Source organism: Urocampus carinirostris, chromosome 6 (genome assembly GCF_059441175.1).
Source record: "Urocampus carinirostris isolate Australia breed hairy pipefish chromosome 6, RoL_Ucar_1.0, whole genome shotgun sequence".
Classification (NCBI taxonomy): domain Eukaryota; kingdom Metazoa; phylum Chordata; class Actinopteri; order Syngnathiformes; family Syngnathidae; genus Urocampus; species Urocampus carinirostris.
Genome location: NC_142354.1, coordinates 9,096,096 through 9,122,815, shown reverse-complemented (window position 1 = coordinate 9,122,815; position 26,720 = coordinate 9,096,096). Strand labels below are relative to the sequence as shown.

General features: G+C 39.5%; 1 protein-coding gene across 1 annotated transcript in view; it reads right to left on the bottom strand.

Moving 5' to 3' along the window:
* The window catches only part of camk1b (calcium/calmodulin-dependent protein kinase Ib), a 62,321-nt gene that overhangs the window by 15,823 nt on the left and 19,778 nt on the right, over positions 1–26,720 (bottom strand). Inside the window, exons 3-7 of the mRNA XM_088337763.1 lie at positions 11,578–11,709; positions 6,416–6,490; positions 2,894–3,032; positions 868–994; positions 520–595 (exon numbers count right to left, since the gene is read on the bottom strand). Of these exons, the coding sequence (XP_088193889.1) occupies positions 520–595; positions 868–994; positions 2,894–3,032; positions 6,416–6,490; positions 11,578–11,709 (549 nt within the window). The remainder of the gene's footprint in view (positions 1–519; positions 596–867; positions 995–2,893; positions 3,033–6,415; positions 6,491–11,577; positions 11,710–26,720) is intronic.

Sequence of the window (26,720 nt, the reverse complement as noted above, 5' to 3'; positions counted from 1 at the left end):
TGTGATTAAGGGCGTTACAAATGAACACTTGACTTGACTTTCTCCCTGTCAGCCACATTTTTAAAGCTGATGCAGAAAGCTCCCCCCAAAAATGGGACACTGCTAGTTTAGAGGTAGGAAAATTCCATCCATCCATCCATTATCTGCACCGCTTATCCTCAGTAGGGTTGCGGGGGTGCTGGAGCCCATCCCAGCCATCTTCGGGCAGTGGGCAGGGGACACCCTGAACTGGTTGCCAGCCAATCACAGGGCACACAGAGACATACAAGCATACTTAGGGACAATTTGGACTGGCCATTAAACCTGACATGCATGTTTTTGGAATGTGGGAGGAAACCGGAGTGACCGGAGGAAACCCACGCAAGCACGGGGAGTACATGCAAACCCTGCACAGGAAGGTTGGTAGCTGGATTTGAACCCATGACCTCAGAACTGTGCCGCACACGCGCTAACTACCGCGCCGCTGTGCTGCCCGGTAGGAAAATTATTAAGAATAAAAATAAATGAAGTTGAACTTACAAAATGTAGGCTATGACGCCAATAGACCAGCAGTCCACCGCTTTACTGTAAGGTTTTTGGTCCAGGACTTCGGGTGCTGAAATGAAGTAAAAAAAAAAAAAGACGTCTTATATGCATTCATACGTTTGTTTTTGTTTGACTCCTTCTTTTTGCATAGAGTGAAGTTCCACGTCTTAATCCCCTTAACTCATTCGCTGCCAAAGACGACTAAAGACGTCCAAGGCATTGATTGCTTCATGCTGGGGTCGTGCACAGCAGTAAATGATCCAATTCGGAAGTGCAAAAAAATCACTAGCAAGGGCTAAAGCTCAAGGCTTTATGAAATTAATCGAATGATAATGGATTTACCGACGTATCCGGGAGTCCCGCAAGCGGTGGACATGACGCTACCGGAGCCTTCGATTTTGGACAGACCGAAATCGCTGATCATTATTTTGGAATCCTCGTCCATGCTGTAGTACAGAAGGTTCTCGGGCTGTCGCCCAAAAAGCAGAAAATAGGATCGTATTAGAGAACTTGTCTTTGGAAAGAAGTACTCTGCAAGCAATACATAAATAAATAAAATGAAATAATATGAAATAAAATGAAATAAAATGAAATAAAATAAAATAAAATAAAATAAAATAAAATAAAATGAAATAAAATAAAATGAAATAAAATGAAAGAAAATGAAATAAAATGAAATAAAATGAAATAAAATGAAATAAATTAAATTAAACCCTGCGACTGGCTGGCAACCAGTTAAGGGTGTCCCCTGCCCACTGCCCGAAGATAGCTGGGATGGGCTCCCTACTGAGGATAAGCAGTGCAGATAATGAATGGATGGATGGATAAATTACACTACATACAGATAAATAATAAAAATAAAATTAATCAAAATAAATAAATAAAAATAATAATTATATTATATATTATATAATAATAATGAAATATAATCTCACTGACAAATAATAATTATACACTTATAGGGCTGATTTTTTTTCCCAATGTCCTATTGTTTAGAAATCGAAAAAGATTAAAAAAAATAAAATGAGCACACATACACAAAAGGTTTTATTCCACGGACAAATAATTGTATTAGTTTTGAGTATTTTTTGAATATTTTTTGAGTATTTTTTTGAGTATTTAATGTTGCTTTCAAAAACAAAACAAAAACAAACAACTTTTTAGTAAGGTTAATAAAATTTCAAAACAAGAGATAAATAAATATTGTCCTGCTGACAAATAATAGTGCTGATTTTCCGACATTGCTTTTCTACCAATAACATATTTTTTTTTTGCTTATTTAGTCGGATAAATGCCGTTTTAAAACGAGCAGAAAATAATCCAAGCAGGAGAATCTTGCCCCCCTAATAGATACTGTAAGTGTGCTGATTTTAATGATCATTTTTATGTATGTTTTTACTTTATTAATAAAACAAATAGTTAAAAATGATCTTAAAATAATCTCATCCCACTGACACATGGTTGTGCTGTTTTTAAGAATATGTTTTCTAATTTTAACATATTTTTTGTACTTTTTAGCAAGATAAAGCGAAAAAATTAACATGGTTTCATTGTTCCATTGACAAATACATGCGTAAAAAAAGTTCTACTGACAAATGTTATTTTTTTTAATCTGTTAATCTGTTAAATCATTTTCTAAATAAAATTGAAAAATATTAAAAACTCGAGTCAGTATCATCAACATTTTAAATGAGCAAAATTTTAGGATTATTTCCATTCTTTTTATTAAACTAAAATCACTTTTAATTGTTATAAATTGTAAATTATTAAAAAAAAAAACGATTTAGTTATAGTAAAAATAATACAACCTTACATTAAAAAATAGTTTGGTAGATATTTTATTTGGGAAATTTATTTAGTCAAATAAAATGATAATGCGTTATAAAACAATTCAGTTGTAGTAAGACAAATAAAACTTTAAATGAGCAATTATGGCACATACTTTTCCTTTTTAAATGTGTTAAAAAACCTCCTAAATCGTAAAAAAATGTAAAATAAGATAATTAATATCTATTTAGTTGAGATAAACAGGTTTAGTATGCCAGATAATTGTCTTTTATTTAGAAATTAATTTTGGTAACATAAAATAAAAATTTAAATGAGAACAATTGTCTACTATGTTTATTTTAATAAAAATCATTACTGGATAAAATCATAATACAATGAAAAAAATAAAATGAGAAAAATGATCTGCAAATAAAAATAAAAATATATATGTATCTTGGATTATCTCGATTATGATGCATTTTGCAGTGGAGGAAAGACAAATAATACGGCATGAAATGAAACAATGCAGGATTTTTTTAAGTAGAGGTGACATTTTAAAGATCTATTATTTTGTTTTACATGAGAAAAATATAAATAAAACCTTGAGGTCCCGGTGCACGATTCCCATGTCATGGAGATATTTAACAGCGTCCAGGATCTGCTGAATGAGCTTGCTGGCATCTTTCTCGGTGTAAAAGCCTTTTTCGATTATTCGATCGAACAATTCCCCACCGGATACTCTGAAAAACGCCACAAAATGTCACGTCAAATAACGTCATTGCACTATTGTTACAGTGCACTCTTTTTTATCTTAGGCCAGTCTCTAAGCACTACGTTGTTAATATTTTTCTCCCTTTTATCCCTCTTTTCCTCTTTAAAATCTTTAATACTTACATACCCGTGAGGGTCATGTCCAATCTCGTTGCATACAACGTTATTAACGAGAGTAAAGACAACTCCTTTCAATTCAAAAACAGTGGGGAAAAAATGTGCTGCTTCTACCAAAGAGCCACTAGATGACAGCATGATTTTGTTCACGACTTGTTTTCTGCTCCCCCAGCCCTGCTACACTAATAATTCTCATAATGGAATATAACCTGACCTGATTCCGTTCATGCAGTTAGATTCATGACTGTGCAATGAGGGCAAGCTGAAAGTGACAGTGTCAGAATTCCCCACTAGAGGTCGTTGTAGCTTGAAATAACGCTGACGAATTAGAAAAAGACACATTCCAGAAACGTGGAGGATAAAATCTCAAATCCTATTCTCATAATTTCTGAATTCGGGGGACATGAAATGTGCTGTTGATCCCAACCAGCAACCCAAAAAACGGCAAGCTGATTACACCCAGAGAGGCTGTAAAAAGCCAATATTTGGAGTTAGTCAGACCGAGCTAGCGTTAGCAGCTAGTGGGAGCAGCTCCTAAAAGGGACATTAAAAGATTGCGAGAGAACGCTTTATTTCCACAGAGCATCGAACAATAACAGTGAATGACAAGCCGTAGCTTGTAGCCAAGTGACCAGAGAAGGAAACCGGAGGAAAAAAAAGTGGAAGATGCTGGAATTAAGGAAATCAGCGATGTTTGCATGTATGAGCAGGAAGATAAGTGACAGTGAAGGAAAAAGCAGTAACAGCTACCAATAACAACAGCAACTAGTGGCAAACCATAGCCGGCAGCCAAGTGTCTAACTTGAGTGAAGAAGAAAACACTGGGAAAATAGTGGGAAATGCCCGAAGCATGAGACCTGGAAACATTTGCTTCCATTAGCAGCTGTGTAAGGCGAGTGACACTGAGGGACGAAGCAGGGGCAGATAACAACAGAAATAGCTGTAATTTGCTAGCCAAAGACTGCTAGCCAACATGAATAGCAAGAGAAGGACACAGTGAAAAAAGGTCGAAGATGACAATCACTGAAGTCAGTGACGTTCGCCTTCATGAGCAGTTGTGAAAGATGAGTGACACTGGACAAAGAAGCAGGTAAAGCAAACTGCAAGCCAAAGCCTGCAGCCAAGTGGCTAACATGAGAGGCTTGAGGTGAAAACAGTGGAAAAATCATGAATCACTAGACCTGGAAAGTTTGCTTGCATGGGCAGCTGTCTAGGGAGAGTGTCGCCGAAGGACGAAACAGGGTCAAAAATTGCAGCTATTGACTAGCCATAGACTGCTGGCTAATATGTATGGCTAGAGAATGAATCACTTGGGAAAAAAGTAGTAGATGCGTGAATCACAGAACTTGGTGACGTCCGCCTGCATGAGCAGCTGTGTGAGATGAGTGACAATGAAGGATGAACACGGAACAGCTAATAATCACAATAGTGGCTAGCGTCAAGCCACAGCCTGCAGCCAAGTCTCTAACATTAGTGGCTGGAGAAGGAAACATTGGAAAAAAAGATTTAAAAAAACCCTGAATCACATAACTTAGCGATGTTTGCTTGCATGAGCAGCAGTTGGAGGCATGTGACACAAAATGACAAAGCAGGAGCAGCTAACAATAAAAACAGCAGCTAGCCATAGCCTAAAGCCAAGTTGCTAACATGAGTGGAAAAAGAAGAAAACTGTAAATAAAATAAAAAAAGTTTAAAGAAGCCTGGATCACAGAACTCAGCAATGTTTGCTTTCACGGTCAGCTGTAGAACACAAGTAACGTTGAAGGACTAAGCAGGAGAAGTTAACAATAACTTTAGCGGCCTGCAGCTAAGTAGCTTACATGAGGGGTTAGAGAAGACACAATAGAAAAAAATTGTAAAATGCCTGAATGACAGAACACAGTGACTTTAGCATGCATGAGCAGCTGTGGAATGCAAGTGACACACAAAAAAAAGCAGGAGCAGCTGACAATATACAATGACAAATGGCTAGCTGTAGACTGCTGGCTAACATGAATGGCTAGAGAAGGAAGGAAGAAAAAAGGTTGAAGATGTCTGAATCACGGAACCCTGCGACGTTCGCTCGCATGAGCCGCTGTGGAAGACTAGGGAAGAACACGGAGCAGGTAAGAATAACAATAGCGTCAAGCCACAGCCTGCAGCAAAGTGGCTAACATGACCAGCTAGAGAAGGAAACAGTAGAAAAAAAGATCCAACAAGCATGCATTACGTAACTCAGCAATGTTCACATGCATGGGCAGCAGTGAAACGTGAGTGACACTGACAACAAAGCAGGAGCAGCTGACAATAAAAATTGGTTATTTCCTAGCCATAGACTGCTGGCTAACATAAGTGGCTAAAGAAAGTAAGCAGAGAAAAAAGGTCTGAATCACAGAACTCAGCGAAATTCGCTCGCATGAGCTGCCGCGGAAGATTAGGGAAGAACACGGAGACGGTAACAATAACAATAGCAGCAAGCGTCAGTAAAGTGGCTAACATGAATAGCTGAAGAAGGAAACAGTAGAAAAAAAGATCCAACAAGCATGCATTATGTAACTCAGCGATGTTCACATGCATGAGCAGCAGTGGAACGCATGTGACACTGACAAAGCAGCTAACAATAAATGAAATGAAATGATCTGCATTTATATAGCGCTTTTCAAGTCAAGACTTCCCAAAGCGCTTTACAGTGTGCTTCACATTTCCCAATAGCGCAGCCATGTAAGGCACTAACCTGCTTATTGGGGGTATTAGGGGTTCAGTGTCTTACACAAGGACACTTTGACATGTAACACAGAGGAGCCAGGAATCAAACCTCCGATCTCTTGATCCCAAGACGAGCTCTCTACCTCCTGAGCCACTGCCGCCCCTAATAACAATAGCAGCTAGCAGGGAGCCATAGCCTGTAGCCAAATAGCTAACACACGTGGCTAGAGAAGGGAAGACTGAAAAAAGTGGAAGATGCCTGAATGACTGGATTGGGACTCAGTTGAGTGCTGCACAAGGACAAGGTAGCTTGCCAAAATCCATATTTGGGCATCCGTAGTAGCAAAATGGCCGAAAAATATGTCAGCTTCTTCAAGTTGGGCAACACAATGACAAATTTGCCGCCCTCAAATCATGTTTATGAGATGTCTGTTTGCCTATTATTTGACAAAAATGTGTTATTTAAAAGACTAAATTATTTCAACACCACCAGGAGTCGCTAGGTGAGTACTACAAGTTTTTTTTTTTTTCTCTGTGTAGTAATACTCACAGTTGCATGACAAGGTAGAGGTGAGATTTGCTCTCAAATATTTCTTCCAGAGTCACGATGTTGGCGTGTTTAATCCTGCCAAAACACATTTACAGTTCATGTTTAGAATCAGTCAGTCTAGAATTAGGAATTCTAGAATTTTTTTTGTCAACAACAACAAAATCTCCAATTGTAATGCAGGGAAAATATTTACAATAAATGAAATATAAATTGTCATATTTTACTTTACATTCTGAGAAAAGAAATAAGTCAAATACATATTGTTCAAGATTTCTTATGACTCATTTTCTTTATATTTTTGGAGAAAAAGAAGCTTAATTTCTAATACAAGAAATACAACTAAGATAATTACAAAATAAATCTTGAAATGAATTGTAGTAGGACAAATTCTAAGGATGAATTCTATTTTTCTAGTTTTGTTATTTTAGTACAAACATTTCCTTCAATATATCTTGAAAGAAATTGTAAGACAAGAATTTATTTTTAGTTTAGCTAACGATATTATTTTTAATCATGCATTTTTTAATACAAAAAAACATCACCGTGAGAAAAATAATAACAAGAAATACATATAATTATAGTTTAGTTTAGTTTTTTGTCATTTTAGTATGAAAGAAAATCTTCAATATGAGAAAAATAATTATAAATAATTATATTTTTGTTTGGTATGTTGTTACTTATCTTTGTTATTTTAGTCAAAATGAGAAAAATAATTATAGTAAATACAATATATATTTTGTAAAATGATCCATTAAATGCAAGAACGTTTTTCATATTTTAGATGAGTTTGTTATTTATTTTGGTTATTTTTGTAAAAATGTTATCAAAAATGAGAAAAGTATTACAATAAACACAAATAATTCTTGAAATAAATCGTAATCGTAGAAATTCTATTCTATAGGACAACTTGTCATAATTACGGATGTGAATCACCTGTGCCCGCTCATTTGGCGCCGCTGCGGGTTCTGATTGGCTCCCTGTCACTATTTGAACCCAGTCCTGTCAGTCCCCTGTTGTCAGTCTGTTTGCAAACCTCAGTGTATACTAGGCAAGCCTTTTTTTCGACCCCGACTCCAGCCTGTCCCGTTTGTCTCCAGCTACAACCTGTTTTGATCCCGACCACGTCTGAATTCCCTTCCTGACTTATGACCTATGTTTTGATCCCGACCACGTCTGCTCTCCCGTCCCAACTTATTACCTGTCTTTTGATCCTGACCACGTCTGCTCTACCGTCCCAACTTACGACCCGTTTCTGTCCCCGACCACGTTTTTGCTCTCCTGTCCCGGCAAGTGACCTGTTTTTCCGTCCCTGACACCACCATCGCTCGCTACGGAAGACCCACTTCCGTGTTCGGATCACAATCTGAGTACGAGAGCGACTCCCTTCCCGCGTCCAGGGAGCACCGGATCGCGGGTGCTGCCCTTCCTCTTTCTATCAATAAACTTGTAGTTAACGCTACGCATTTGCGTTCTTATTCCGTTCTGGTCGTGGCATATGTAAGGACAACTTTTATAGTTAATTTAAGTGTTTTTTTTGTCATTTTAGTAAGAAAAAAAATGTTTAATATTGCAAAAATGACTATAATCAATACAAATTCTGTAATTCTTGAATAATTTGTAATATAGAGAAATATATAAGAATGCTTTTATATTTTATTCTTCTGTTTTTAAAAGTTTTAGTTTACATTTTTTTGCTGTATTACAGAAAAATAATTGCATTTAATACAAATAAATCTTTATAAAATTGTTGAACGAGAAATTATATTTAAGAACGCATTTTATATAGTAGTTTAGTTTACTATGTGATTTATATTCTTCCAAAAATATTCATGGATTCATTACTATTACTAAATTAAAACTACAGTAAATTTCGCATTAGAGAATAAAAAACTTGCATCTTAGAACATAATTATTAGGAAATCTGGTTTCACAATTAGATAGATAGATAGATAGATAGATAGATAGATAGATAGATAGATAGATAGATAGATAGATAGATAGATAGATAGATAGTTTATTCATCCCCATAGGGAAATTCACACTTCCAGCAGTATCCTTGTGTTGAAAAATAAAATAATAAAATAAAGATATAGAATACAAAAAAATACCCAATATAACGTTTTGTTATAGAGTATTTAAATAGTGCTACAAAAAAATACACACTGTCATAAGAATAGGTTAATATGCAAATGTGGGGGTGGGGTTGAATTCTGACTTTTACTCCCCCAGGTGGAGTTAAAGAGCCTCATGGCATGAGGAAGAAATGATCTCCTCAGTCTGTCCGTGGAACAAGACTGTGACAGCACTTATAATGAATGTATTCATTCATACATAGTTAGTGTATGCGAATCGTATTCACCTTAATATTTCCAGTGTTTAAGGCGCACTAGATTATAACGTGCACACTCGAATTTCTGGCAAAGGTTGGGTTTTGAAGTGCACCCATAGTCCGGAAAATACAGTTGTATTTTCGTAGATGCATTTCAAAATCCATTTTCAGAAAATGCGTTTTTACGTTTCTAACGAATTCCGAACTGGGAACTGGGGTTTGCTCGCGTTCCATTTTGAAAATAAATATATACTAAATGTGTAGCGCTAAGCTAACTCGTTTACAAGATCGTAACGTAACATCTTTAGTGCCGCTTTACCTGTATTCCCTCAACCATTTGCGAGTTGTGTGTCTGCCGTTACCAAGGCAACAAGGAGGCTAAAAATAACCCTCGCAGAAATGCCTTTTTCGCAACCATCTGTAATTCTCCCCACACTGGAACGTCATTTATTTTATGGTCACCGTGGAGATTGTGCAGAAAAAGGGTTCCGGTCAGGGGTGGGTAATTACGAGTTACATTTACTCTGTTATATTTACTTAAGTGGGACATTTTGTACTTCAGGGAGTAGTTTTAAATGTCAATACTTTTTTACTATTACTTGAGTAGATTTTACTCTGCGACATGAGGCTACATCGAAGCCGTTGCCCAAATCCCGACCAAGTGACCACACGTCTGTCTGTCTCTGCTAAGGCACATTTATTTTGTCAGAGATCTCGTTTGTTTTACCTAAATTTAACCAGTGACCCAAACAACCACCAGGTAGAACTTGTGAACAAGGTTATGAATGTTTTTTTGTTTCTTTTACCGTACTGTATGCGCAGTGTATATAGTTGTAACCGCACATATATTTTTTTTGATCCACAGAGGGTTCACCAAAACAAACTGACTACTCAGATTTACAATTACACGGACTTGGAATTTATTGTTGATTGGATGGACTTGAATGAATTTTATGATCTGATTGAATGGTTGTTTTTTGTTTTGTTTTGTTTTTAAAAAAATCAATAAATAAAAAAAAAACTTCCTTTTGGGTGCCATTACAGCATGGCAACCTTCAACGGGTAGCAGATCGCTGGAAACGCGGAAGTGGCACTTCCGTGTCGAGCGCAGGCAATGTTGAGAGCGAGGAATAACAGGTCGACAGAGGAGCAAAAATATAAACGGGTCCAGAAAAAAGGTAAGCAACGGGAATCACAAGTTTGCCTAGCGTGTAGCATAGATTCACAAACGATCTGATGAGTGTTGTCAAGAAGGGGGGGGGGGTTAAAAAAGAAGAGACAGCCAATCAGCGTCCGCGGCTGTTGGCGCCAACGGAGCAGACCCAGGTGCCCCGCATCAGTAATCATGACACCATGTTACAGTGCATAGCAGTAACAGGAGGGACAGTATCAGGGGAGGACACTACGCTATTACGACCAATTTGATGAAAAAGAGGCTAGTACATGATGATTACTGAGAAATCTTTTTTATATGTGTTTATATTTATATTATTTATATTAAAACTTCCCCCAAAATATTGGTTCCCACTATAAATAGGCATAACAGGGTGGAGATGTTATGCATTTCCTCATCAGTAAACCATGGTAATCAGAAAGGCTATTCATCCATCTATTATCTGCACCGCTTATCCTCAGTAGGGTCGCGGGGGTGCTGGAGCCCATCCCAGCTATCTTCGGGCAGTAGGCAGGGGACACCCCGAACCGGTTGCAAGCCAGTCGCAGGGCAGAGACAGACAACTTACTCGCTCATTCCCACCTCGGCACAATTTGGACCAGCCAATTAACCTGAAATGCATGTTTTTGGAATGTGGGAGGAAAACGGAGTACCCGGAGGAAACCCACGCAAGCACAGGGAGAACATGCAAACTCCACACAGGAGGTTCAATCTCATGACCTCAGAACTGTGCCGCACACGCGCTAACCACTGCGCCGCTGTGCTGCCCTAATCAGAAAGTCATGTGACTAAAATGATAGCCAGCATATGTTTTCTACAGAACTCTTGTCAGAGTAACAGGGGGGGCCGTCAGGACCAGAACGGAAACAGGACCCTATTGCTTTACATTTCTCACAGGTTTTATTAAAGGAAAAAGGAAGGGCTGCGCGCGGGAAGCAAGTCGCTCTCGTACTCAGATTGTTATCCGAACACGGAAGTGCGAGCGATGGCGGTGTCATGGACGGAAAACTGGTCAGTAGCCGGGACTGGGAGAGCAAGACGTGGTCAGGGTCGGAAACGAGTCGTAAGCCGGGACAGGGGAGCAGACGTGGTTGGGATCAAAGGCTTGCCTAGTATACATGGAGATTTGTGGACGGACTGACCCCGGGCGATTGTCAGGACTGGGTTCCAATACTGACAGGGAGCCAATCAGAACCCGCGGCAGTTGAGCGGGCACAGGTGAGTCACATCGGTATTCATGACGGGACAGTTCACACTGGGACAAAACATGTTTTAAAAATAGTAATCAAGAAAAATGCACTAATAACGGAAATTGACATGAGGTGAGGAATATTATCTTAAAGGAATACAAAAACAGCGAAAAATGATGAATTTATGAGATTTTTCAATTAAACATTGAGCATTTTTGTGTACTTATACTACAATCAGTCGTGTATTTAAAATAATTCATCATTGGTCAGTGTGTCCTATGGTCCAGGGCAGTTAGGGATACAGGAAAATCTCTTAAATATAAGTATATGCCTAATTTTTACACAAAATATACCAATTTATGTCACTGGGTCTCAAATAGTAATAGTACTATTCCGTGAGTCCCATTTTTGCCTATTTTACCCACCTGTGGTTCTGGTACCCCATTTTAACTTTGGCGAGACCACTTACTTATGCAGGACCGCGATCTCATTCTCGATACTGTTTTCTTTGCCCTCTAAAGCCTTTTTGGGGATGCACTTGATGGCCACCAGCCTTTGGGTCCTCTTCTCCTCAGCGAGGACCACTTCGGAAAAAGCGCCCCTGAAAAAGACCCGTCCCCAAAAAATTCCTTTTAGTGCTGGAAATTGTCGAAACGGATTTCGGCATATATGCATGAAGAATATTTGGCGATATTGTAGAAAGGTTGCAGGGCAGCACGGCAGCGCAGTGGTTAGCGCTTGTGCGGCACAGTTCATGTCATGGGAACTTGTCGTGGGTTCAAATCCAGCTCCAGACTTCCTGTGCGGAGTTTGTATGTTCTCCCTGTGCTTGCGTGGGTTTCCTCCGGGCACTCCGGTTTCCTCCCACATTCCAAAAACGTGCATTTCAGGTGAATTGGCCGGTCCAAATTGTCCCTAGGTGTGAATGAGCGAATGAGTTGTCTGTCCCTGTGTGCCCTTGTGATTGGCTGGCAATCAGTTCAGGGTGTCCCCTGCCCACTGCCTGGAGATGGCTGGGATGGGCTCCAGCCCCCCGCGACCCTAATGAGGATAAGCGGTACGGCTAATGAGAGAGAGAGAGAAAGGTTGCAGTGTGCTAACATGTTCAAAAGGAATTCTTTTGTAAATATATTTTGTTTTTTTCTTGAAGTAAAAACTGCTGCGGGCTACCTGATTGGTTCCCTGTCCTTTTTTAAGCCCAGTCCTTTCACTCTCCAGTTGTCAGTCTGTCAGCGAACCTCTGTTTCTACAAGGCAAGCACTTTGACTCGGACTCCCGTCGGTCCCGCTTTTTGCACCCGATTTTCCACCCGTCCGTTCCTGATCTCCCCGTTTGTCTCCGGCTTTGACCTATTTTTGATCCCGACCACGTTTTTTTCCTCCTGTCCCAGCTATTAACCTCTTTTTTCCGTCCTTGACACCGACATCTTCCGATTGTGTGAACGGCTTGCTTCCCGCGTCCAGCGAGCACCGGATCGCGGGCGCTGGCCTTTCTCTTTCTGTCATTAAACTTGTGGTTAACGCTACGCATTTGAGTCCTGATTTTGTTCTGGTCATGAAAAAAAAACAATCTACAAAAGGTTCTCAAATGAGAAAAAAGATCTGTCACCATCTTAATTCGATCAGTTTGGATATTTTAAGTATTACATTTCTTATTTCACTTTATTTTTACTTTACTTCTTTCGATATTTTTCTAACTTTAATTATTCATTTACTTATTTAATTTTATTTTAAATAATTTTTATACTAAAATAACACCAAATATTTTGAATATTTTCAATATGTTGCTTATTTCAATTTATTTTTATCTTAGAATTTATTGATTTTTATTTTCACTTAACATTTTTAGAAAAATATCAAATATTTTTATTTATTTTAAATACTTTTCTTAGTTGACTTTATTTTCACCCTAATTGTTTTAGTAAAATAATAACAAATATTTTCAATGTTTAAAAGACGTTTTATTTCACTTTATTTTTATCTCATTTAAAATAAAAATTTGGGGTTAATTTTAACTTATTTTTCTTCATTTTATTTTAACTTAATTTCTTTAGTCAAATCGTATGAACTACTTGGAAAATTATAATAATTTTCTTTTTTGACTTCATTTATTTTGTTAATTTGTGTAGTTATTTTTCCCACTTCACATTATTTTCACATTAGTTCTTCGGTAAATAGATGTTGGGGATCTTTTGAATATTATTCTTCTTTCATTTTATTTTAAATGTATTTCTTTAATAATTAAAAATAATAATATTTCAAATTGATTATTTTTTTTATGTAAAAATATTTTAAAAATGAAAACAATTCTGCCAGATGTGTTAAATATATTTTTGTTATCCTTTTTTTCCCATTTAACTTTATTTTTTAAATATATTTCTTAAGAACAATAATTCAGATATTTAATTATTATTTATCTTATTTGACTATAAGTTCCTTTTGAGCATTTTGTTTTATTCAGCATGAAAAAAGTTAAAACCACCCTCAAATAAAGAAATATATAGTATTTATTTTTCATTTTGTTCCCCTCAAGCATTGTATTTATTCCAAGCAAAACAAAAAGCAGTTTTTTTTTACTTTACAATATTTTTTAACGAGTTCCCTAATTAAATACAAAAACATAATTAAAAATGAAATCATAAAAATGATAAAAATTGTTTCTTTCGTTTTTCTGATCCAAAAAATATTCTAAAAATCATTTGGTAATTGTCCTTTTTTTCATATTTCATCCGTCCATTATCTGCACCGCTTATCCTTAGTAGGGTCGCGGGGGTGCTGGAGCCCATCCCAGCTATCTTCGGGCAGTGGGCAGGGGACACCCTCAACTGGTTGCCAGTCGCAGGACTCACAGACAACTGACTCGCTCGTTCACACCTAGGGACAATTTAGACCCGCCAATTAACCTGAAACACATGTTTTCAGAATGTGGGAGGAAACCCACGCAAGCACGGGGAAAACATGCAAACTCCGCACAGGAAATTTCGATCTCATGACCTCAGAACTGTGCACGCTCTAACCACTGCTCCACCGTGCTGCCTTCATATTTCATGTTATTTTCAATGTATTTCTTTAGTAAAGTAAAAAAAAAGGATATTTTATTATTATCTATCTTAATTGATTACATTTTCTCTGTACACTTTTTGTTAATTTGAGCAAGATGAAAGTTAAATAAAACCTCTAATTATAACAAACCAGGAACGGAGACGGGACCCAATTGCGTTCGTTTTACTCAGTTTTATTTAGAAGGAGGAAGGGACTTGCACCCACGATCCGGGGATCGTCGGTCACGGGTAGCTGATCGCTGGGAACGCGGAAGTGGCACTTCCGTGTTGAGCGCAGGCAATGTCGAGAGCGAGGAAAAACAGTTCGATGGCCGGGATGGATCCAGAAAAAAGTTCGGCAACGGGATCAGACAGAACAACAGGGCAGGATAGAGTCAGGAGTCACAAATGTTTGCCTAGTGTGTAGCGTAGGTTCACAGACGATCCGACGAGTGATTTCAAGAAGGCGCGGGTTTAAAAAAAGTACAACAGCCAATCAGGGACCGTGGCTGTTGGCGCCAACGGGGCAGACTCAGGTGCCCCGCATCAGTAATCATGACACTAATATATATAATATATATATATTTGATTTTCCCTTTTAACATTTTCAAAAAACAAAGCAGGGAAAATATGCTAAAAACCACAGTCAAATCATGTTTGGAATGTGTTCAGTTCAAGTTTTTTTTTCTTTTAATTGAAGCAAATAAATAAATAAATATTAAAGCCACAGTAAAATAAAAAACAAACTATTTAATTCTTTTATGAATTTATGTTGCCTTTCATTTGTATTAAGAAAGAAATTGTTAAAACTACATTCAAAGAAGGGTAGTATCTGTACATTCCTCGTGTATACGTTCTCCCCGAGAAAATGTATCCTCTGTATTTTCCCATGACCCACAAAGGGGACACACGTTCCCGGCAACCGGTTTTGGAAACGCTCCAAGATTCCAATTCCCACCTCGACACAATATTCCCTGCAAATTGGTTTTAACGTTGTTTTTCGGGATTGTAATATGAATACAAACACTACGTGAAATAAAAATAAAAACCCCAAAATAAAGTTGTCGCGTCACTCTCAAGTAGCCAAAGCGCTAGGCTCACTTTTGGCGGCTTTCCCAAGCTCCGCATTCCTCGGCAGCATCTGGAGATTCCGGTTGACGCTAAACATACGCTAGCTGACAGCTCTGTGAGGGCCAGTGTCGCCGCTAGCTTGCATAACTCTGGCGGTGAGCTAGCCTACTGAAGAAGCTACGCTAGCGATTTGCACAATTCAATATCAATGCATTGAAGTCATTTAGTGCAGTTGATTAACTAGCATTAACTGCTGAAGAAATGTTAGCTATCAAAGCAAATAAAGTCATGAGTGAGTGTACACAATGCTAGCATTAGCATTGGTAGTTAAGATCCAAGAGGTCAGCATTACTTGCTTAATTTCTGGCGTTAATTTCAAAAGTGATGCTAGCTTTTGTGGCATTTTAAGTCATTAGCATTAGCAGCTAGTGAGTTTCCAAAATGCTAGCATTAGCATTAGTACTTAAGACCCAAGAAACTGGCAATATTTGCTTAATCTTTAGAATTAAATGCTAAAGTGATACTACCTATTAAGACATTTAAAGTCATTAGCTAGCATTAGCATAGGTAGTTAAGAACCAAGAAATCGGCATGTCTTGCTTAATTTATGGCGTTAGCTTCAAAAGCGATGCTAGCTTTTTTGCCACTTAAAGACATTAGCATTAGCACCTGGTGAGTGTCCACAATGCTAGCATTAGCATTGGTAGTTAAGATCCAAAAAAATCGGCATGAATTGCTTATAATTTGCCATTAACTGCTTAAGTGATGCGAGCTGTTAAGGCATTTAAAGGCATTAGCATTAGCAGCTAGCAAGTGTCCACAATGCTAGCATTAGCATCAGGAGTTAAGATCCAAGAAATCAGCATTATATGCTTAATTTTTGGCGTTAGCTTCAAAAGCGATGCTAGCTTTTTGGTATTTAAAGTCATTAGCGACTAGTGAGTGTCCACAATGCTAGCATTAGCAGCTAGAGAGTTTTCACAATTCTAGCATTAGCATTGGTAGTTAAGAACCAAGAAATCGACATGACTTGCTTAATTTTTGGCGTTAACTTCAAAAGCAATGCTAGATTTTTTGGCATTTCAAATCATTAGGATTAGTGGCTAGTGAGTGTCCTCAATGCTAGCATTAGCATGGGTAGTTAAGGTCCAAGAAGCCAAGTAGTTCAGCTACTTTTTAGCACTAAAGCTAGGCATAAGCTTGCTAAAGCTTCTTTTGCTACATTCTAGTGCTAAAGTTAAGCAAATTATTTTTTGCTACATAATAGTACTAAAGCTAGGTAGTTGGTCGCTATAGCTAGGCCGACACTCTTTTTGTTATATTTTAGCACGTAAGTTAGGCTAATGCTCTACATATTAGCACTAAAACTAGGCTAAAACGGTTTTTTAGGCTACATTTTTTCTGTAACCATTTGGTTTAAGTATTTTAGCATAAAGCTAGGCAGACGCTTGCTAACACTTCTTTTGCTACATTCTGGTGCTAAAGCTAAGCAAATGATTTTTTGCTACATTTCAGCCACTCCAGCAGCTCCCGTGTTATTTTCGATTGTTCTCGATTGTTCTCAGCTCAGGGATGCTGCTGGAAATGTGAATTTCCCTTCGGGGATGAACAAAGTATCTATCTATCTATCTATTTTAGTACTAAAGCTAGGCAGTTGGCTGCTATAGCTAGGCAGACACTCTTTTTGCTATATTTTAGCACGTAAGTTAGGCTAATGCTCTACATATTAGCACTAAAACTAGGCTAAAACGCTTTTTTGGCTACATTTTTTCTGTAACCATTTGGTTTAAGTATTTTAGCATAAAGCTAGGCAGACGCTTGCTAAAGCTTCTTTTGCTACATTCTAGTGCTAAAGCTAAGCAAATGATTTTTTTTGCTACATATTAGTACTAAAGCTAGGCAGTTGGTCGCTATAGCTAGGCAGACACTCTTTTTGCTATATTTTAGCACGTAAGTTAGGCTAATGCTCTATATATTAGCACTAATGTTAGGCTAAAACCGGTATAGCTAAGCTAAGCAAATCATTTTTTGCTACATATTAGATGGATAGATAGATAGATAGATAGATAGATAGATAGATAGATAGATAGATAGATAGATAGATAGATAGATAGATAGATAGATAGATAGATAGATAGATAGATAGATAGATAGATAGATAGATAGATAGATAGATAGATGGATGCTTTATTCATCCCCGTAGGGAAAATCACACTTCCAGCAGTGTACCCCGTTGTTTATTAACAGATTAACATGATGCCCTAAGGGTGCTTGTAGCGGAGTACTGACGTCACGCTAGTCCAAAAGTTCGACATCCCTGCCGCAGATGGAAATCTTTTCTTTGTGAAAATCCAGGGATACACCACCTCGTGTTAGCAAGTCCGCCTCCTCTCCGATTCCCCCCAGCTTTCGTGTCTCTGTATAGCGGCGGATAGCTCCGGGTAGCTCCGGGTGGCTACACGTTAGCGTCTGGAATGCTAAACGTGAGCCACGTTTCCGCAAAACACAGCAACTGCGCTCCCTGTGCGGTTCGATGTTTTCCACCAGCACCCGATGATCTTATTTGGTCGTGAGTTCGCATTTACCATGATTACGGATGGTACCGAAGACTTATAACGCCGCTAGCCGCTTAGCTAGCTCCGGCTCTTCCACGATAGGCCCCTTCATCACGCTGGCACGAGAATTCTTCAGGGCAAGGAGTTGATTCCTTGAATAAACGCATTTTTTTGTGCTAAAACACAATTCATGTCCAAAGGATAGAAGTAATCCATAGTGTAGTTGTCAAAACGGGAAGAAAAACACCAAAGATAGGAGCAGCAATAAAACAATTGGGCAGCTGCTGGAAAAGGCAGCCGCTCGTGGCAGCGCCGCTTTGATTAGTACTAAAGCTAGGTAGTTGGTCGCTATTGCTAGGCAGACACTCTTTCTGCTATGGTTTAGCACATAAGTTAGGCTAATGCTCTACATATTAGCACTAAAGCTAGGCTAAAACACTTTTTTTTTGCTACATTTCTTCTGTAACCATTTGTTTTTTTTAAAAGTGGCGATTAAACACGACCAATCTAAAACCTGATGGATCGTACCATCTGCGCCATCAAGAAAAGGCTCAAGTGTTGCCGGCGGAAAGGTCAACGAGATGGCGCTAGCGCAAGCACCATCTGGTCCAATCAAAACTGAGAGAATTCCAACTGGGAAACTGGCAGCCCAACAAAAAGACCATCTTGGCAAATCCGGAAAAGAGTGTTTTGATCATAAAACAGCGCAAAAAATAAAGTGTTTTTCCGGTTAGCGTTAAGATTTGGCGGTATACATATGTCAAGCCCCGCCTCCTGCCGTGGACAGATGGCTCATGGGTAAAAAAAAAAGACACTCAAAATGGTGGATTCCAAACAGGATGTGCCAGACTTTCCTCACACAAACATTTCACGCCGTTTGTAAATTTAAACGTGAGATAAATAATCGAAAAATCGCATTGGGTGAGTCATTACGTGGGTAAAAATGTTTTCGTCATCTAAGAATGCGGTTTTGGCGCCGATAATGAGACTCGCTGTTCACATTCTCGGCATTGCGAAGGAGTCACTGGAAGCTGCAAGATCAAACTCGTTTTGTCGGCGTTTTTCTCGACAGAAAAGTCAGGGGAAAAGGGCCAAGAGTCTTTTTGAGGTTTTTAGGATTAAGGGCTACCCAAAAATCAGGACTTGACATCTGCTCAATGAGCTAACACTTGAGCTAACTTTGAGAGAAAATCGACTTATGAGTTGAACCGTCGAGTGAAAAATTGAGCAAATAGTGTAGCGAAATTTGAAGCTAACCTTTGAATTAACAGTTGAGCTAACAGATGAAAAACTAATTGAAACAACAGAAACATTTTGCCGAAGGTTGAACTAAGAGCATAGTGAAAATTTAGCTTTAAGTTGAGAGAAGAATTGAGCTACTAGTTGAGCTAACAGTTGAATTACAAATTAAGCTAAAAGTTGAGCTAACAGTTGAAATACAAATTGAGCTAAAAGTCAAACTAACAATATAGTAAAATCCTCAGTAGGGTCGCGGGGGTGCTGGAGCCCATCCCAGCATTTATCGGGCAGTGGGCAGGGGACACCCTGAACTGGTTGCCAGCTAATCGCAGGGCACACAGGGACAGACAACTCGCTCGCTCATTCACACCTAGGGACAATTTGGACCAGCCAATCCACCTGAAATGCATGTCTTTGGAATGTGGGAGAAAACCGGAGTGCCCGAAGGAAAACCACGCAAGCACGGGAGAACATACAAACTCTGCACAGTAAGTCCAGTAGCTGGATTTGAACCCACAAAGGAGGTTCCCAAGACCTTAAAAATGTGCCGCACACGCGCTAACCACTGCGCCGCCGTGCTGCCCACAACAACAAAATAATGTTACATAATATGTTCGAAAAGTGGTAGTAGGAAGCAGATGCTTATATTCCCTACCCCTTCATCTTCCCTATTACATACACCAATGATATAACAACAATTGTAATAATATTAGTAATAACAGTTATGATATAACAATAGCAACAATAACACAAAGTTAACCATAGTTCTAGACGCACTATTCCCTATCTCTCGTATCACTCATACCCCATTTTCTTCATCTCTGTGTTCCGCCAGTAATCTTTTTTTGTATTTAAATTTGAACAAATGGTTGGACATTGTTTGATCTCGTCTTGTAAATTGTTCCAAAGTTTGACTCCCCACACAGACACACACGTACTTTTCCTGGTGGTTCTCACCTTTGGGGATTATGAATTCACTACAGCCCCTTAAGTGATAATTTCCCTCTTTCCGAATGAATAATTTATGGATGTTTTCTGGCATGTTTTTGTTGACCTTAAATAGCAGTTGTCCAGTGAAAAATTTTACTAAATCATCTAATTTTAATCATTTGGACTGCAGGAATAAAATGTTAGTATGATCTCGATATCCTACCCTGTGTATGGTACTAATTGCAAGTTTTTGGAGGATAATGTTATGGAACCGCAGCATGTCATTTTACCGCACCTAAACTAGAAAACGGCCATTTTTTTGTAGTCAGGCCAAGAGAAACGTCACGTATATTCTTTTCTAGATATTCATCTTCATGTACTTGATCAAACTAAAGGAGGGTGCCATGGGACAGCCGCATGTAATTAAGACTCCGAACAAACAAGCTTCCATTAGGAGAAGGTCTCTTACTTAAAGAAGACAGACCGTTAAATCCGAAGGCTAATAGGCGCGGAGATATCGGAAAGGAAAAAATATGAAGGTAGACGATGGACACTAAGAGATGACGTCATCCGTTAAAAGCTTTTTTATTTGTCGGGAAGCAGACGGAAGACTGTAAGCCGACCTCGCATGGCTTCGCTGATCCGCGCAGTGCTGAGATGAGGTCTTCCGGGGGAATTAGGTCAAGGTTTGATATCCGCGGACGGGATGGATGGTCTGCTTCCGTCGCTAAACGTTCACCTGTACTTCAGGGGGGAGGATCGTCCTTCTAGAACACTGTTTACGCTTTCTACTTTTAAAGCAGGGTGGCTTGAATCTTGATTTCAGAGGCTATAAGCGGGAGATGAAGAAACAAAAATAGAGACTCTTGTATAGGAGTCGGGGCAGTCAATCTAAGACTCATTCCTGTCAATCCCCTGTGGTCAGTCCGTCCGCAAACCTCTGTATATTTCGATCCTGACTCCCACCTGTCTCGTTTTGCTCCCGTCTGTCCCCCGGCTTCGACCCATTTTTGATCCTGACCACGCCTGCTCTCCCGTCCCAGCTTAAGACCCGTTTCTGACCCCGACCACGTTTTTGCTCTCCCAGTCCCGGCTACCCACCTGTTTTTCCGTCCCTGACACCACCATCGCTCGCCACAAAAGATCCACTTGCGGATCACAATCTGAGTACGAGAGCGACTTGCCTCCCGCGCCTAGCAAACACCGGATCATGGGCGATATCCTTCCTCTTTTCTTTAATAAAACTTGTGAGAAAATGCTACGCGATTGGGTCTAACCTGTGTGCTGGTCGTGACATTTTAAGGTTTAAAGATGTTCTAAAATCCCAAGTTACAGCTATATTATTAACTAAAATGAATACCCAAGTGACCACAAAAACAAGATACGATCAATTAAGGCAGGGGTGTCGAGCTCATTTTCACCAAGGGCCACATGAGCAAAGTAGCTAAGCTTAAAGGGGCTGATGCCACTCATAAATGTAGCTAAATATAATCGAATGGCATGAAAAAAAAGGAACTTCTCTTTCATGTAAAATTAAAAACCCCTGAACTTAAGTCACAAAAATGAAATTGATTAAAATGTCAGTATACGTCATGTATCCAATACCTGACGAACCACAGGTGTCAAATAGGCACTTCACAGGGTGAATCGGGCCCGCCAAGGTTTTAATCCAAGAACACGGAGAGAAGCGCAAAAGAAAAACGAGCTGCAGGTTTAAATATGTCCACTTGATGTCACTCAAGCCAGGCAACACTCACAAAGAAAAGTATTTCTTTCTCCCTCTCTCTCTTCTTTTTTCTCTATTTTTCTCTCTATTCCCTTACTCTCTCTTGTCTCTTTTTTTTCTCTCTTTCTCCTTTTTGTTCTCTCCCGCTCTCTGTTCATCGATTTCTCTCTTTCTTGCTCTCTTTTTTCTCTCTCTTTTTTCTTTGTCTCTTATCTTTCCCCCCTCTTTTGCTCCATCCATTTTCCCCTTTTCTCACTTTCTTTCTTTCTTTCTTTCTCTCGTTATCATGCTTACTCTCTCTCTCTCTCTCTCTCTCTCTCTCTAAATCTTTTTCTTTTCTCTCATTCTTGGATATTTTTCTCTATCACTTTTTTATTGATTTATTTTTCTTTCTTTTTCTACAGATTTGTTCCCTCTTTTTTGTCTTTCTCCCTATCTCATTTTTCTCCATTTCTCTCTCTATTATGCTCCCTCTATTTCTCTTACTCTTTTTCTCTTTCTTTCTTTTTCTCTCTCTCTCTCTCTCTCTCTCTCTCACACTCTCTCTCTCAGGACGACATTCTCTAACATCTGTCTCTGGTACCCTGAATCAAGATAATGGATCATTTGACAAAATCGAATGCCTTTTTGTCTATCACCCATATCGCTGGTGGTTAGGATTCAGTGTTTTCACCGCCGCGACTCGGGTTCACCCAATGTTTTCACAAAAATGGTCATATTCCGTTGTAGATTACAAACACCCAAACTTTGAGTTCTTTTTGATGTAAAGAAAATGAATACATACGGTATATCATAATTTTTGTCTCCGCCCACAGTAGAAAAAGGCCAGTGGGTCACCATCCTAGCAGGCCGTCAGGGGCCGATCCATCACAGTTAATGATTTTAGGGGGTGACGCCCCCCCCCAACAAATTTTCCCCTTCACTTCCTCCCATCCCGTGCAGGCACATCGACAAGAAAAGCAGGTTTATAACCACAGCAAATGCATTTTGAACGAAAATTAATATGTCATGATTACTGATGCGGGGTACCTGAGTCTGGTCTGATGGCGCCAAAAGCCGCGCACGCTGATTGGCTGTTGACCTCTTTTTAAACCCCCGCCTTCCTGAAAACATTCGTCCGATCGTCTGTGAACCTACGCTACACGCTAGGCAAGCTTTTGTGACTCCTGACTCTATCCTGCCCTGTTTTCCGTCTGATTCCCGTTGCAGACCTCTTTTCTGAACCTGTTTACGTTTTTGCTCCTCCGTCCCGGCTATCGACCTGTTTTTCTCGGCTTCGACATTGCCTTCGATTGGCACGAAAGCGCTACTTCCGCATTCCCAGCGATCTGCTACCCGTGATCAACGATCACCAGATCGTGGGTGCAAGTTCTTTCCTCCTAAATAAAGCTGAGTTAAACGAACACAATTGGGTCCCGTCTCCGTTCCTAGTCCGTGACATAATAGCTAGAATTTGTTTCTCGCACGGGACATATGACCTAGTAATGGGGTCGAAAATCCTCCAGTGGCATGACAATTTTCACAAGGAAAAGGTTTGAAATCAGTTATATTTTTAATCCACCATCACCCTCTCTGCAGCCACCCGCTAACTCCACTGTACTAGCTCATATCACGTCACACCAAAGGGTATGTAATATTATTTTTCCTTTACCTCTGTATTTATTTATAATGTTATTCAATTCATCAATAGCACATTCGCCGAGTATGCAAAAGGTCCCTGGTTCGAGACTGGGTGGAAACGTTTGTTGGCCTGGAGAGGTTTGAGCGAGCAAGTTGTCTGTCCCTGTGTGCCCTGCAATTGGCTGGCAACCAGTTCAGGGTGTCCCCTGCCCACTGCCCGATGATTGCTGGGATGGGCTCCAGCACCCCGCGACCCTACTGAGGATAAGCAGTGCAGCTAATGAGATGAGATGAAATAATAATTATGTCAGAGCTTGTGCCCCATATAGATAAAAATACAACTTTAAAAATGTCTCCCTCCCGCAGTTACTTAAGAGTGTTGAGGCTCATTTTTCTCCTAAATAATGGTTTCAAAACAAGATGCAAGCAAAATTCTTTTGTAAAAATGTCACAAAATACTGCAAACGAAGATACCAACGCAGTTACCTTAGGTTCAGACGGTGGTGGGCGAGAAGGAGAGCACACGTCCTGTCCTGTGAATAGCTCCACCCACCCCTACTGCTCACCAAATTTCTTTAGGCGATTTTGCAAGAGCTTCTGGGTGTTTTTATCATAAAATGCCTTAACGATGTAAGTAGATTGTTTAATGAGCTTCTATAAGAGGGATTATTTAGCAATTTACAGACAAAAACTGTTGGCGTGACATCTTGACTCCAAACTGTGTCCGATAAATATGGAGAATGGTGTTCCACATACACTAACATCATTTTGGCTTGGCTTTGCATGTGCGACAATCTACATGTCACGGTTGCCATGGCGCCCAATTGGCCCCGCCCGTGTGGCGCCAGCTGCAGCCTGTTGACGGATTGGCTACCTGTCGGTATTTAAACTCGGTCCTGTCAGTCCCCTTTTGTTGGGCCGTCTGCGAATCTCTGTTTTTAAACGGCAGGCCGTTTTTCGCCTGTCCTGTTTTTTGCTCTTGTTTTTCTCCCGTTACGATCGGTTTTGATCTAGACCACGTATGCTCTCCCGTCCTGAATAACGATCCTTTTTTTTTTCAACCACGTCTACTCTCCTCTCCTGGCTTTCGACTTTCCGATCCCGATCACGTTTTTGCTCTCCTGTCCCGGCTGTTGACCCGTTTTTTTCCGTTCCCGACACCGCCATCGTTCGCCACGGAAGTCCCACTTCCGCGTTCAGAGCAACCTGCTCCCCGTGACCAGCGATTGACGGATCGTGCACTCCTTTCCCTTCTTCCCAATACAACTGTGAGAAACGTTACGCGAGTAGGTCCTGTTTCTGTTCTGGTCATAACATTACATGAAGCAATATATTTCAAATTTACACAAACGCTATTTCATCTTTGAGGCAAAAGTACACATAAAAAGTGCCATTTATGGATCATGAGATTGTACAGTGTCAAACCAGGAAAACGTCCCGAGAAATAGTCGTAACAAGATCAGAATATAGGCAATTATCGGATTTTCCAGATTCGGGTCCATTGAGACTAATATTCCGATTAAAAGGTTGGAGTGACTCGGTAGAATTCCTGTAGTGTGTCAAACCGGGAAAGCGTCCTGGGTCACATTGGCGCAGCAGAAGCGAAGAGGAATAAACTGGAAAGGATTATCTTAATAAGAGCAAATAGAAAAGCGAGAAGGCCAAAGAGGATTTGAGTTGATTGCAGGGAACGTGCTGCCGCCAGTCTGCATTATTAATCCCCATCTGTTTTCATTATAAAACCGGGCTAGGGCAAGAAATGCTAAAAGAAAGACTCGTTAGAAAGAACAAACAAAAGGAAGATAAAGTATAGAATTTCTGTACAGATTTGATAGATAGATAGATAGAGATAGATAGATAGATAGATAGATAGATAGATAGACGGATAGAAAAATAATTTGTGAATTATTTTTATTTATATATATTTCTGTATGTTTTTCATTATGTAATATAGTTTCTTTTAATAAAAGGAGTGATTTTTTAAAAATAATGTTTCAATATTTAGTTTATTTATTTGGATTATTTTGTTGTATTATATATTTTTGTACAAAATGTGTGTATCAAATATAAAATATTTTTAAAATGATTCTTTTTTTATTTTCCATTTTTAAATATTGTCAGGACCAGAACAGTAACAGGACCCAATTGCGTTACATTTCTCACAAGTTATATTGAAGGAAAGAGGAAGGCCTGCGCCCACGATCCGGTGTTTGCTAGGCGCGGGGAACAAGTCGCTCCCGTACACAAATTGTGATCCGAACACGGAAATGGATCTTCCGGGATAAGCGATGGCGTGTCGGGAAGGGAAAACAGGTCAATAGCCAGGACAGGAGAGCAAAAACGTGGTGGGGGTCAGAAACGGGTTGTAAGCCGGTATAGGAGAGCAGATGTGGTCGGAATCAAAACGGGTCGTAGGCGAAGACAGACGGGAGCAAAAACGGGACAGGTGGGAGTCAGGTTAGCCTAGTTTTTACTGAGGTTCGCAGACGGACTGACAATAGGAGATTGACAGGACTGAGTTCAAATACTGATAGGGAGCCAATCAGAACCCGCGGCAGGTGGCGCCAAGTGAGCGGGCACAGCTGAGTGAAATCAGTAATCATGACAAATATTTAATTTTTTTTAAAAAAAGAGGGATTAGAAAATCTTGTTTTTAAATGCATTTAATTGAAAATCTTTTTGTGGTTGTTTCCTTTTTTCTTAAAAAAAACCCTAAACAATATCACGACAACACCTGAATTTGTTAGTCGGACAGTATTGTATCACAAATGGGCTAAATGAACCCCAGATATTGACATGATGAATACAATTGAGCAATGAAAACAATTCATTATTTATATTATATTTTTCTCTTAAAAAACAATATTTTGAAAAAACAAGCTTCTCTCTGCTTTTCTGAATGACTCCTCTATAAAATATCATTTTGTGTTTTGGTTTTCAAATACCGGATCAAATGATCTTCCTTTATATTTTGGTTACGTAGACAAATGTGTGTCTGGCACTGTCTTAATGCACCGGTGGGATTATTAATAGCAATTTAGAAAAACTTTGTTTCCATAGTTACTGTTTGAGTCCGTTCTGGAAAATGTCTCCAGTTGTTACCAAGACAACAATCCAACCATAGCGAAAGAAAGTGGCTGAGAAATGCAGGATTCGCAAACAGGAACAAAAACAAAATCTAAATAGGAATCATCAGTATTGGTGAACTGCCAATAACGGCTACATACTGTCAGGAACAGAATGGAAACAGGACCCAATTGCGTTACGTTTCTCACAAGTTTTATTGAAGGAAAGAGGAAGGGCTGCGCCCCCGATCCGGTGTTCGCTGGACGCGGGAAGCAAGTCGCTCTCGTACTCAGATTGTGATCCGAACACGGAAGTGGATCTTCCATATCAAGCGATGGCGTTGTCAGGGACGGAAAAACTGGTCG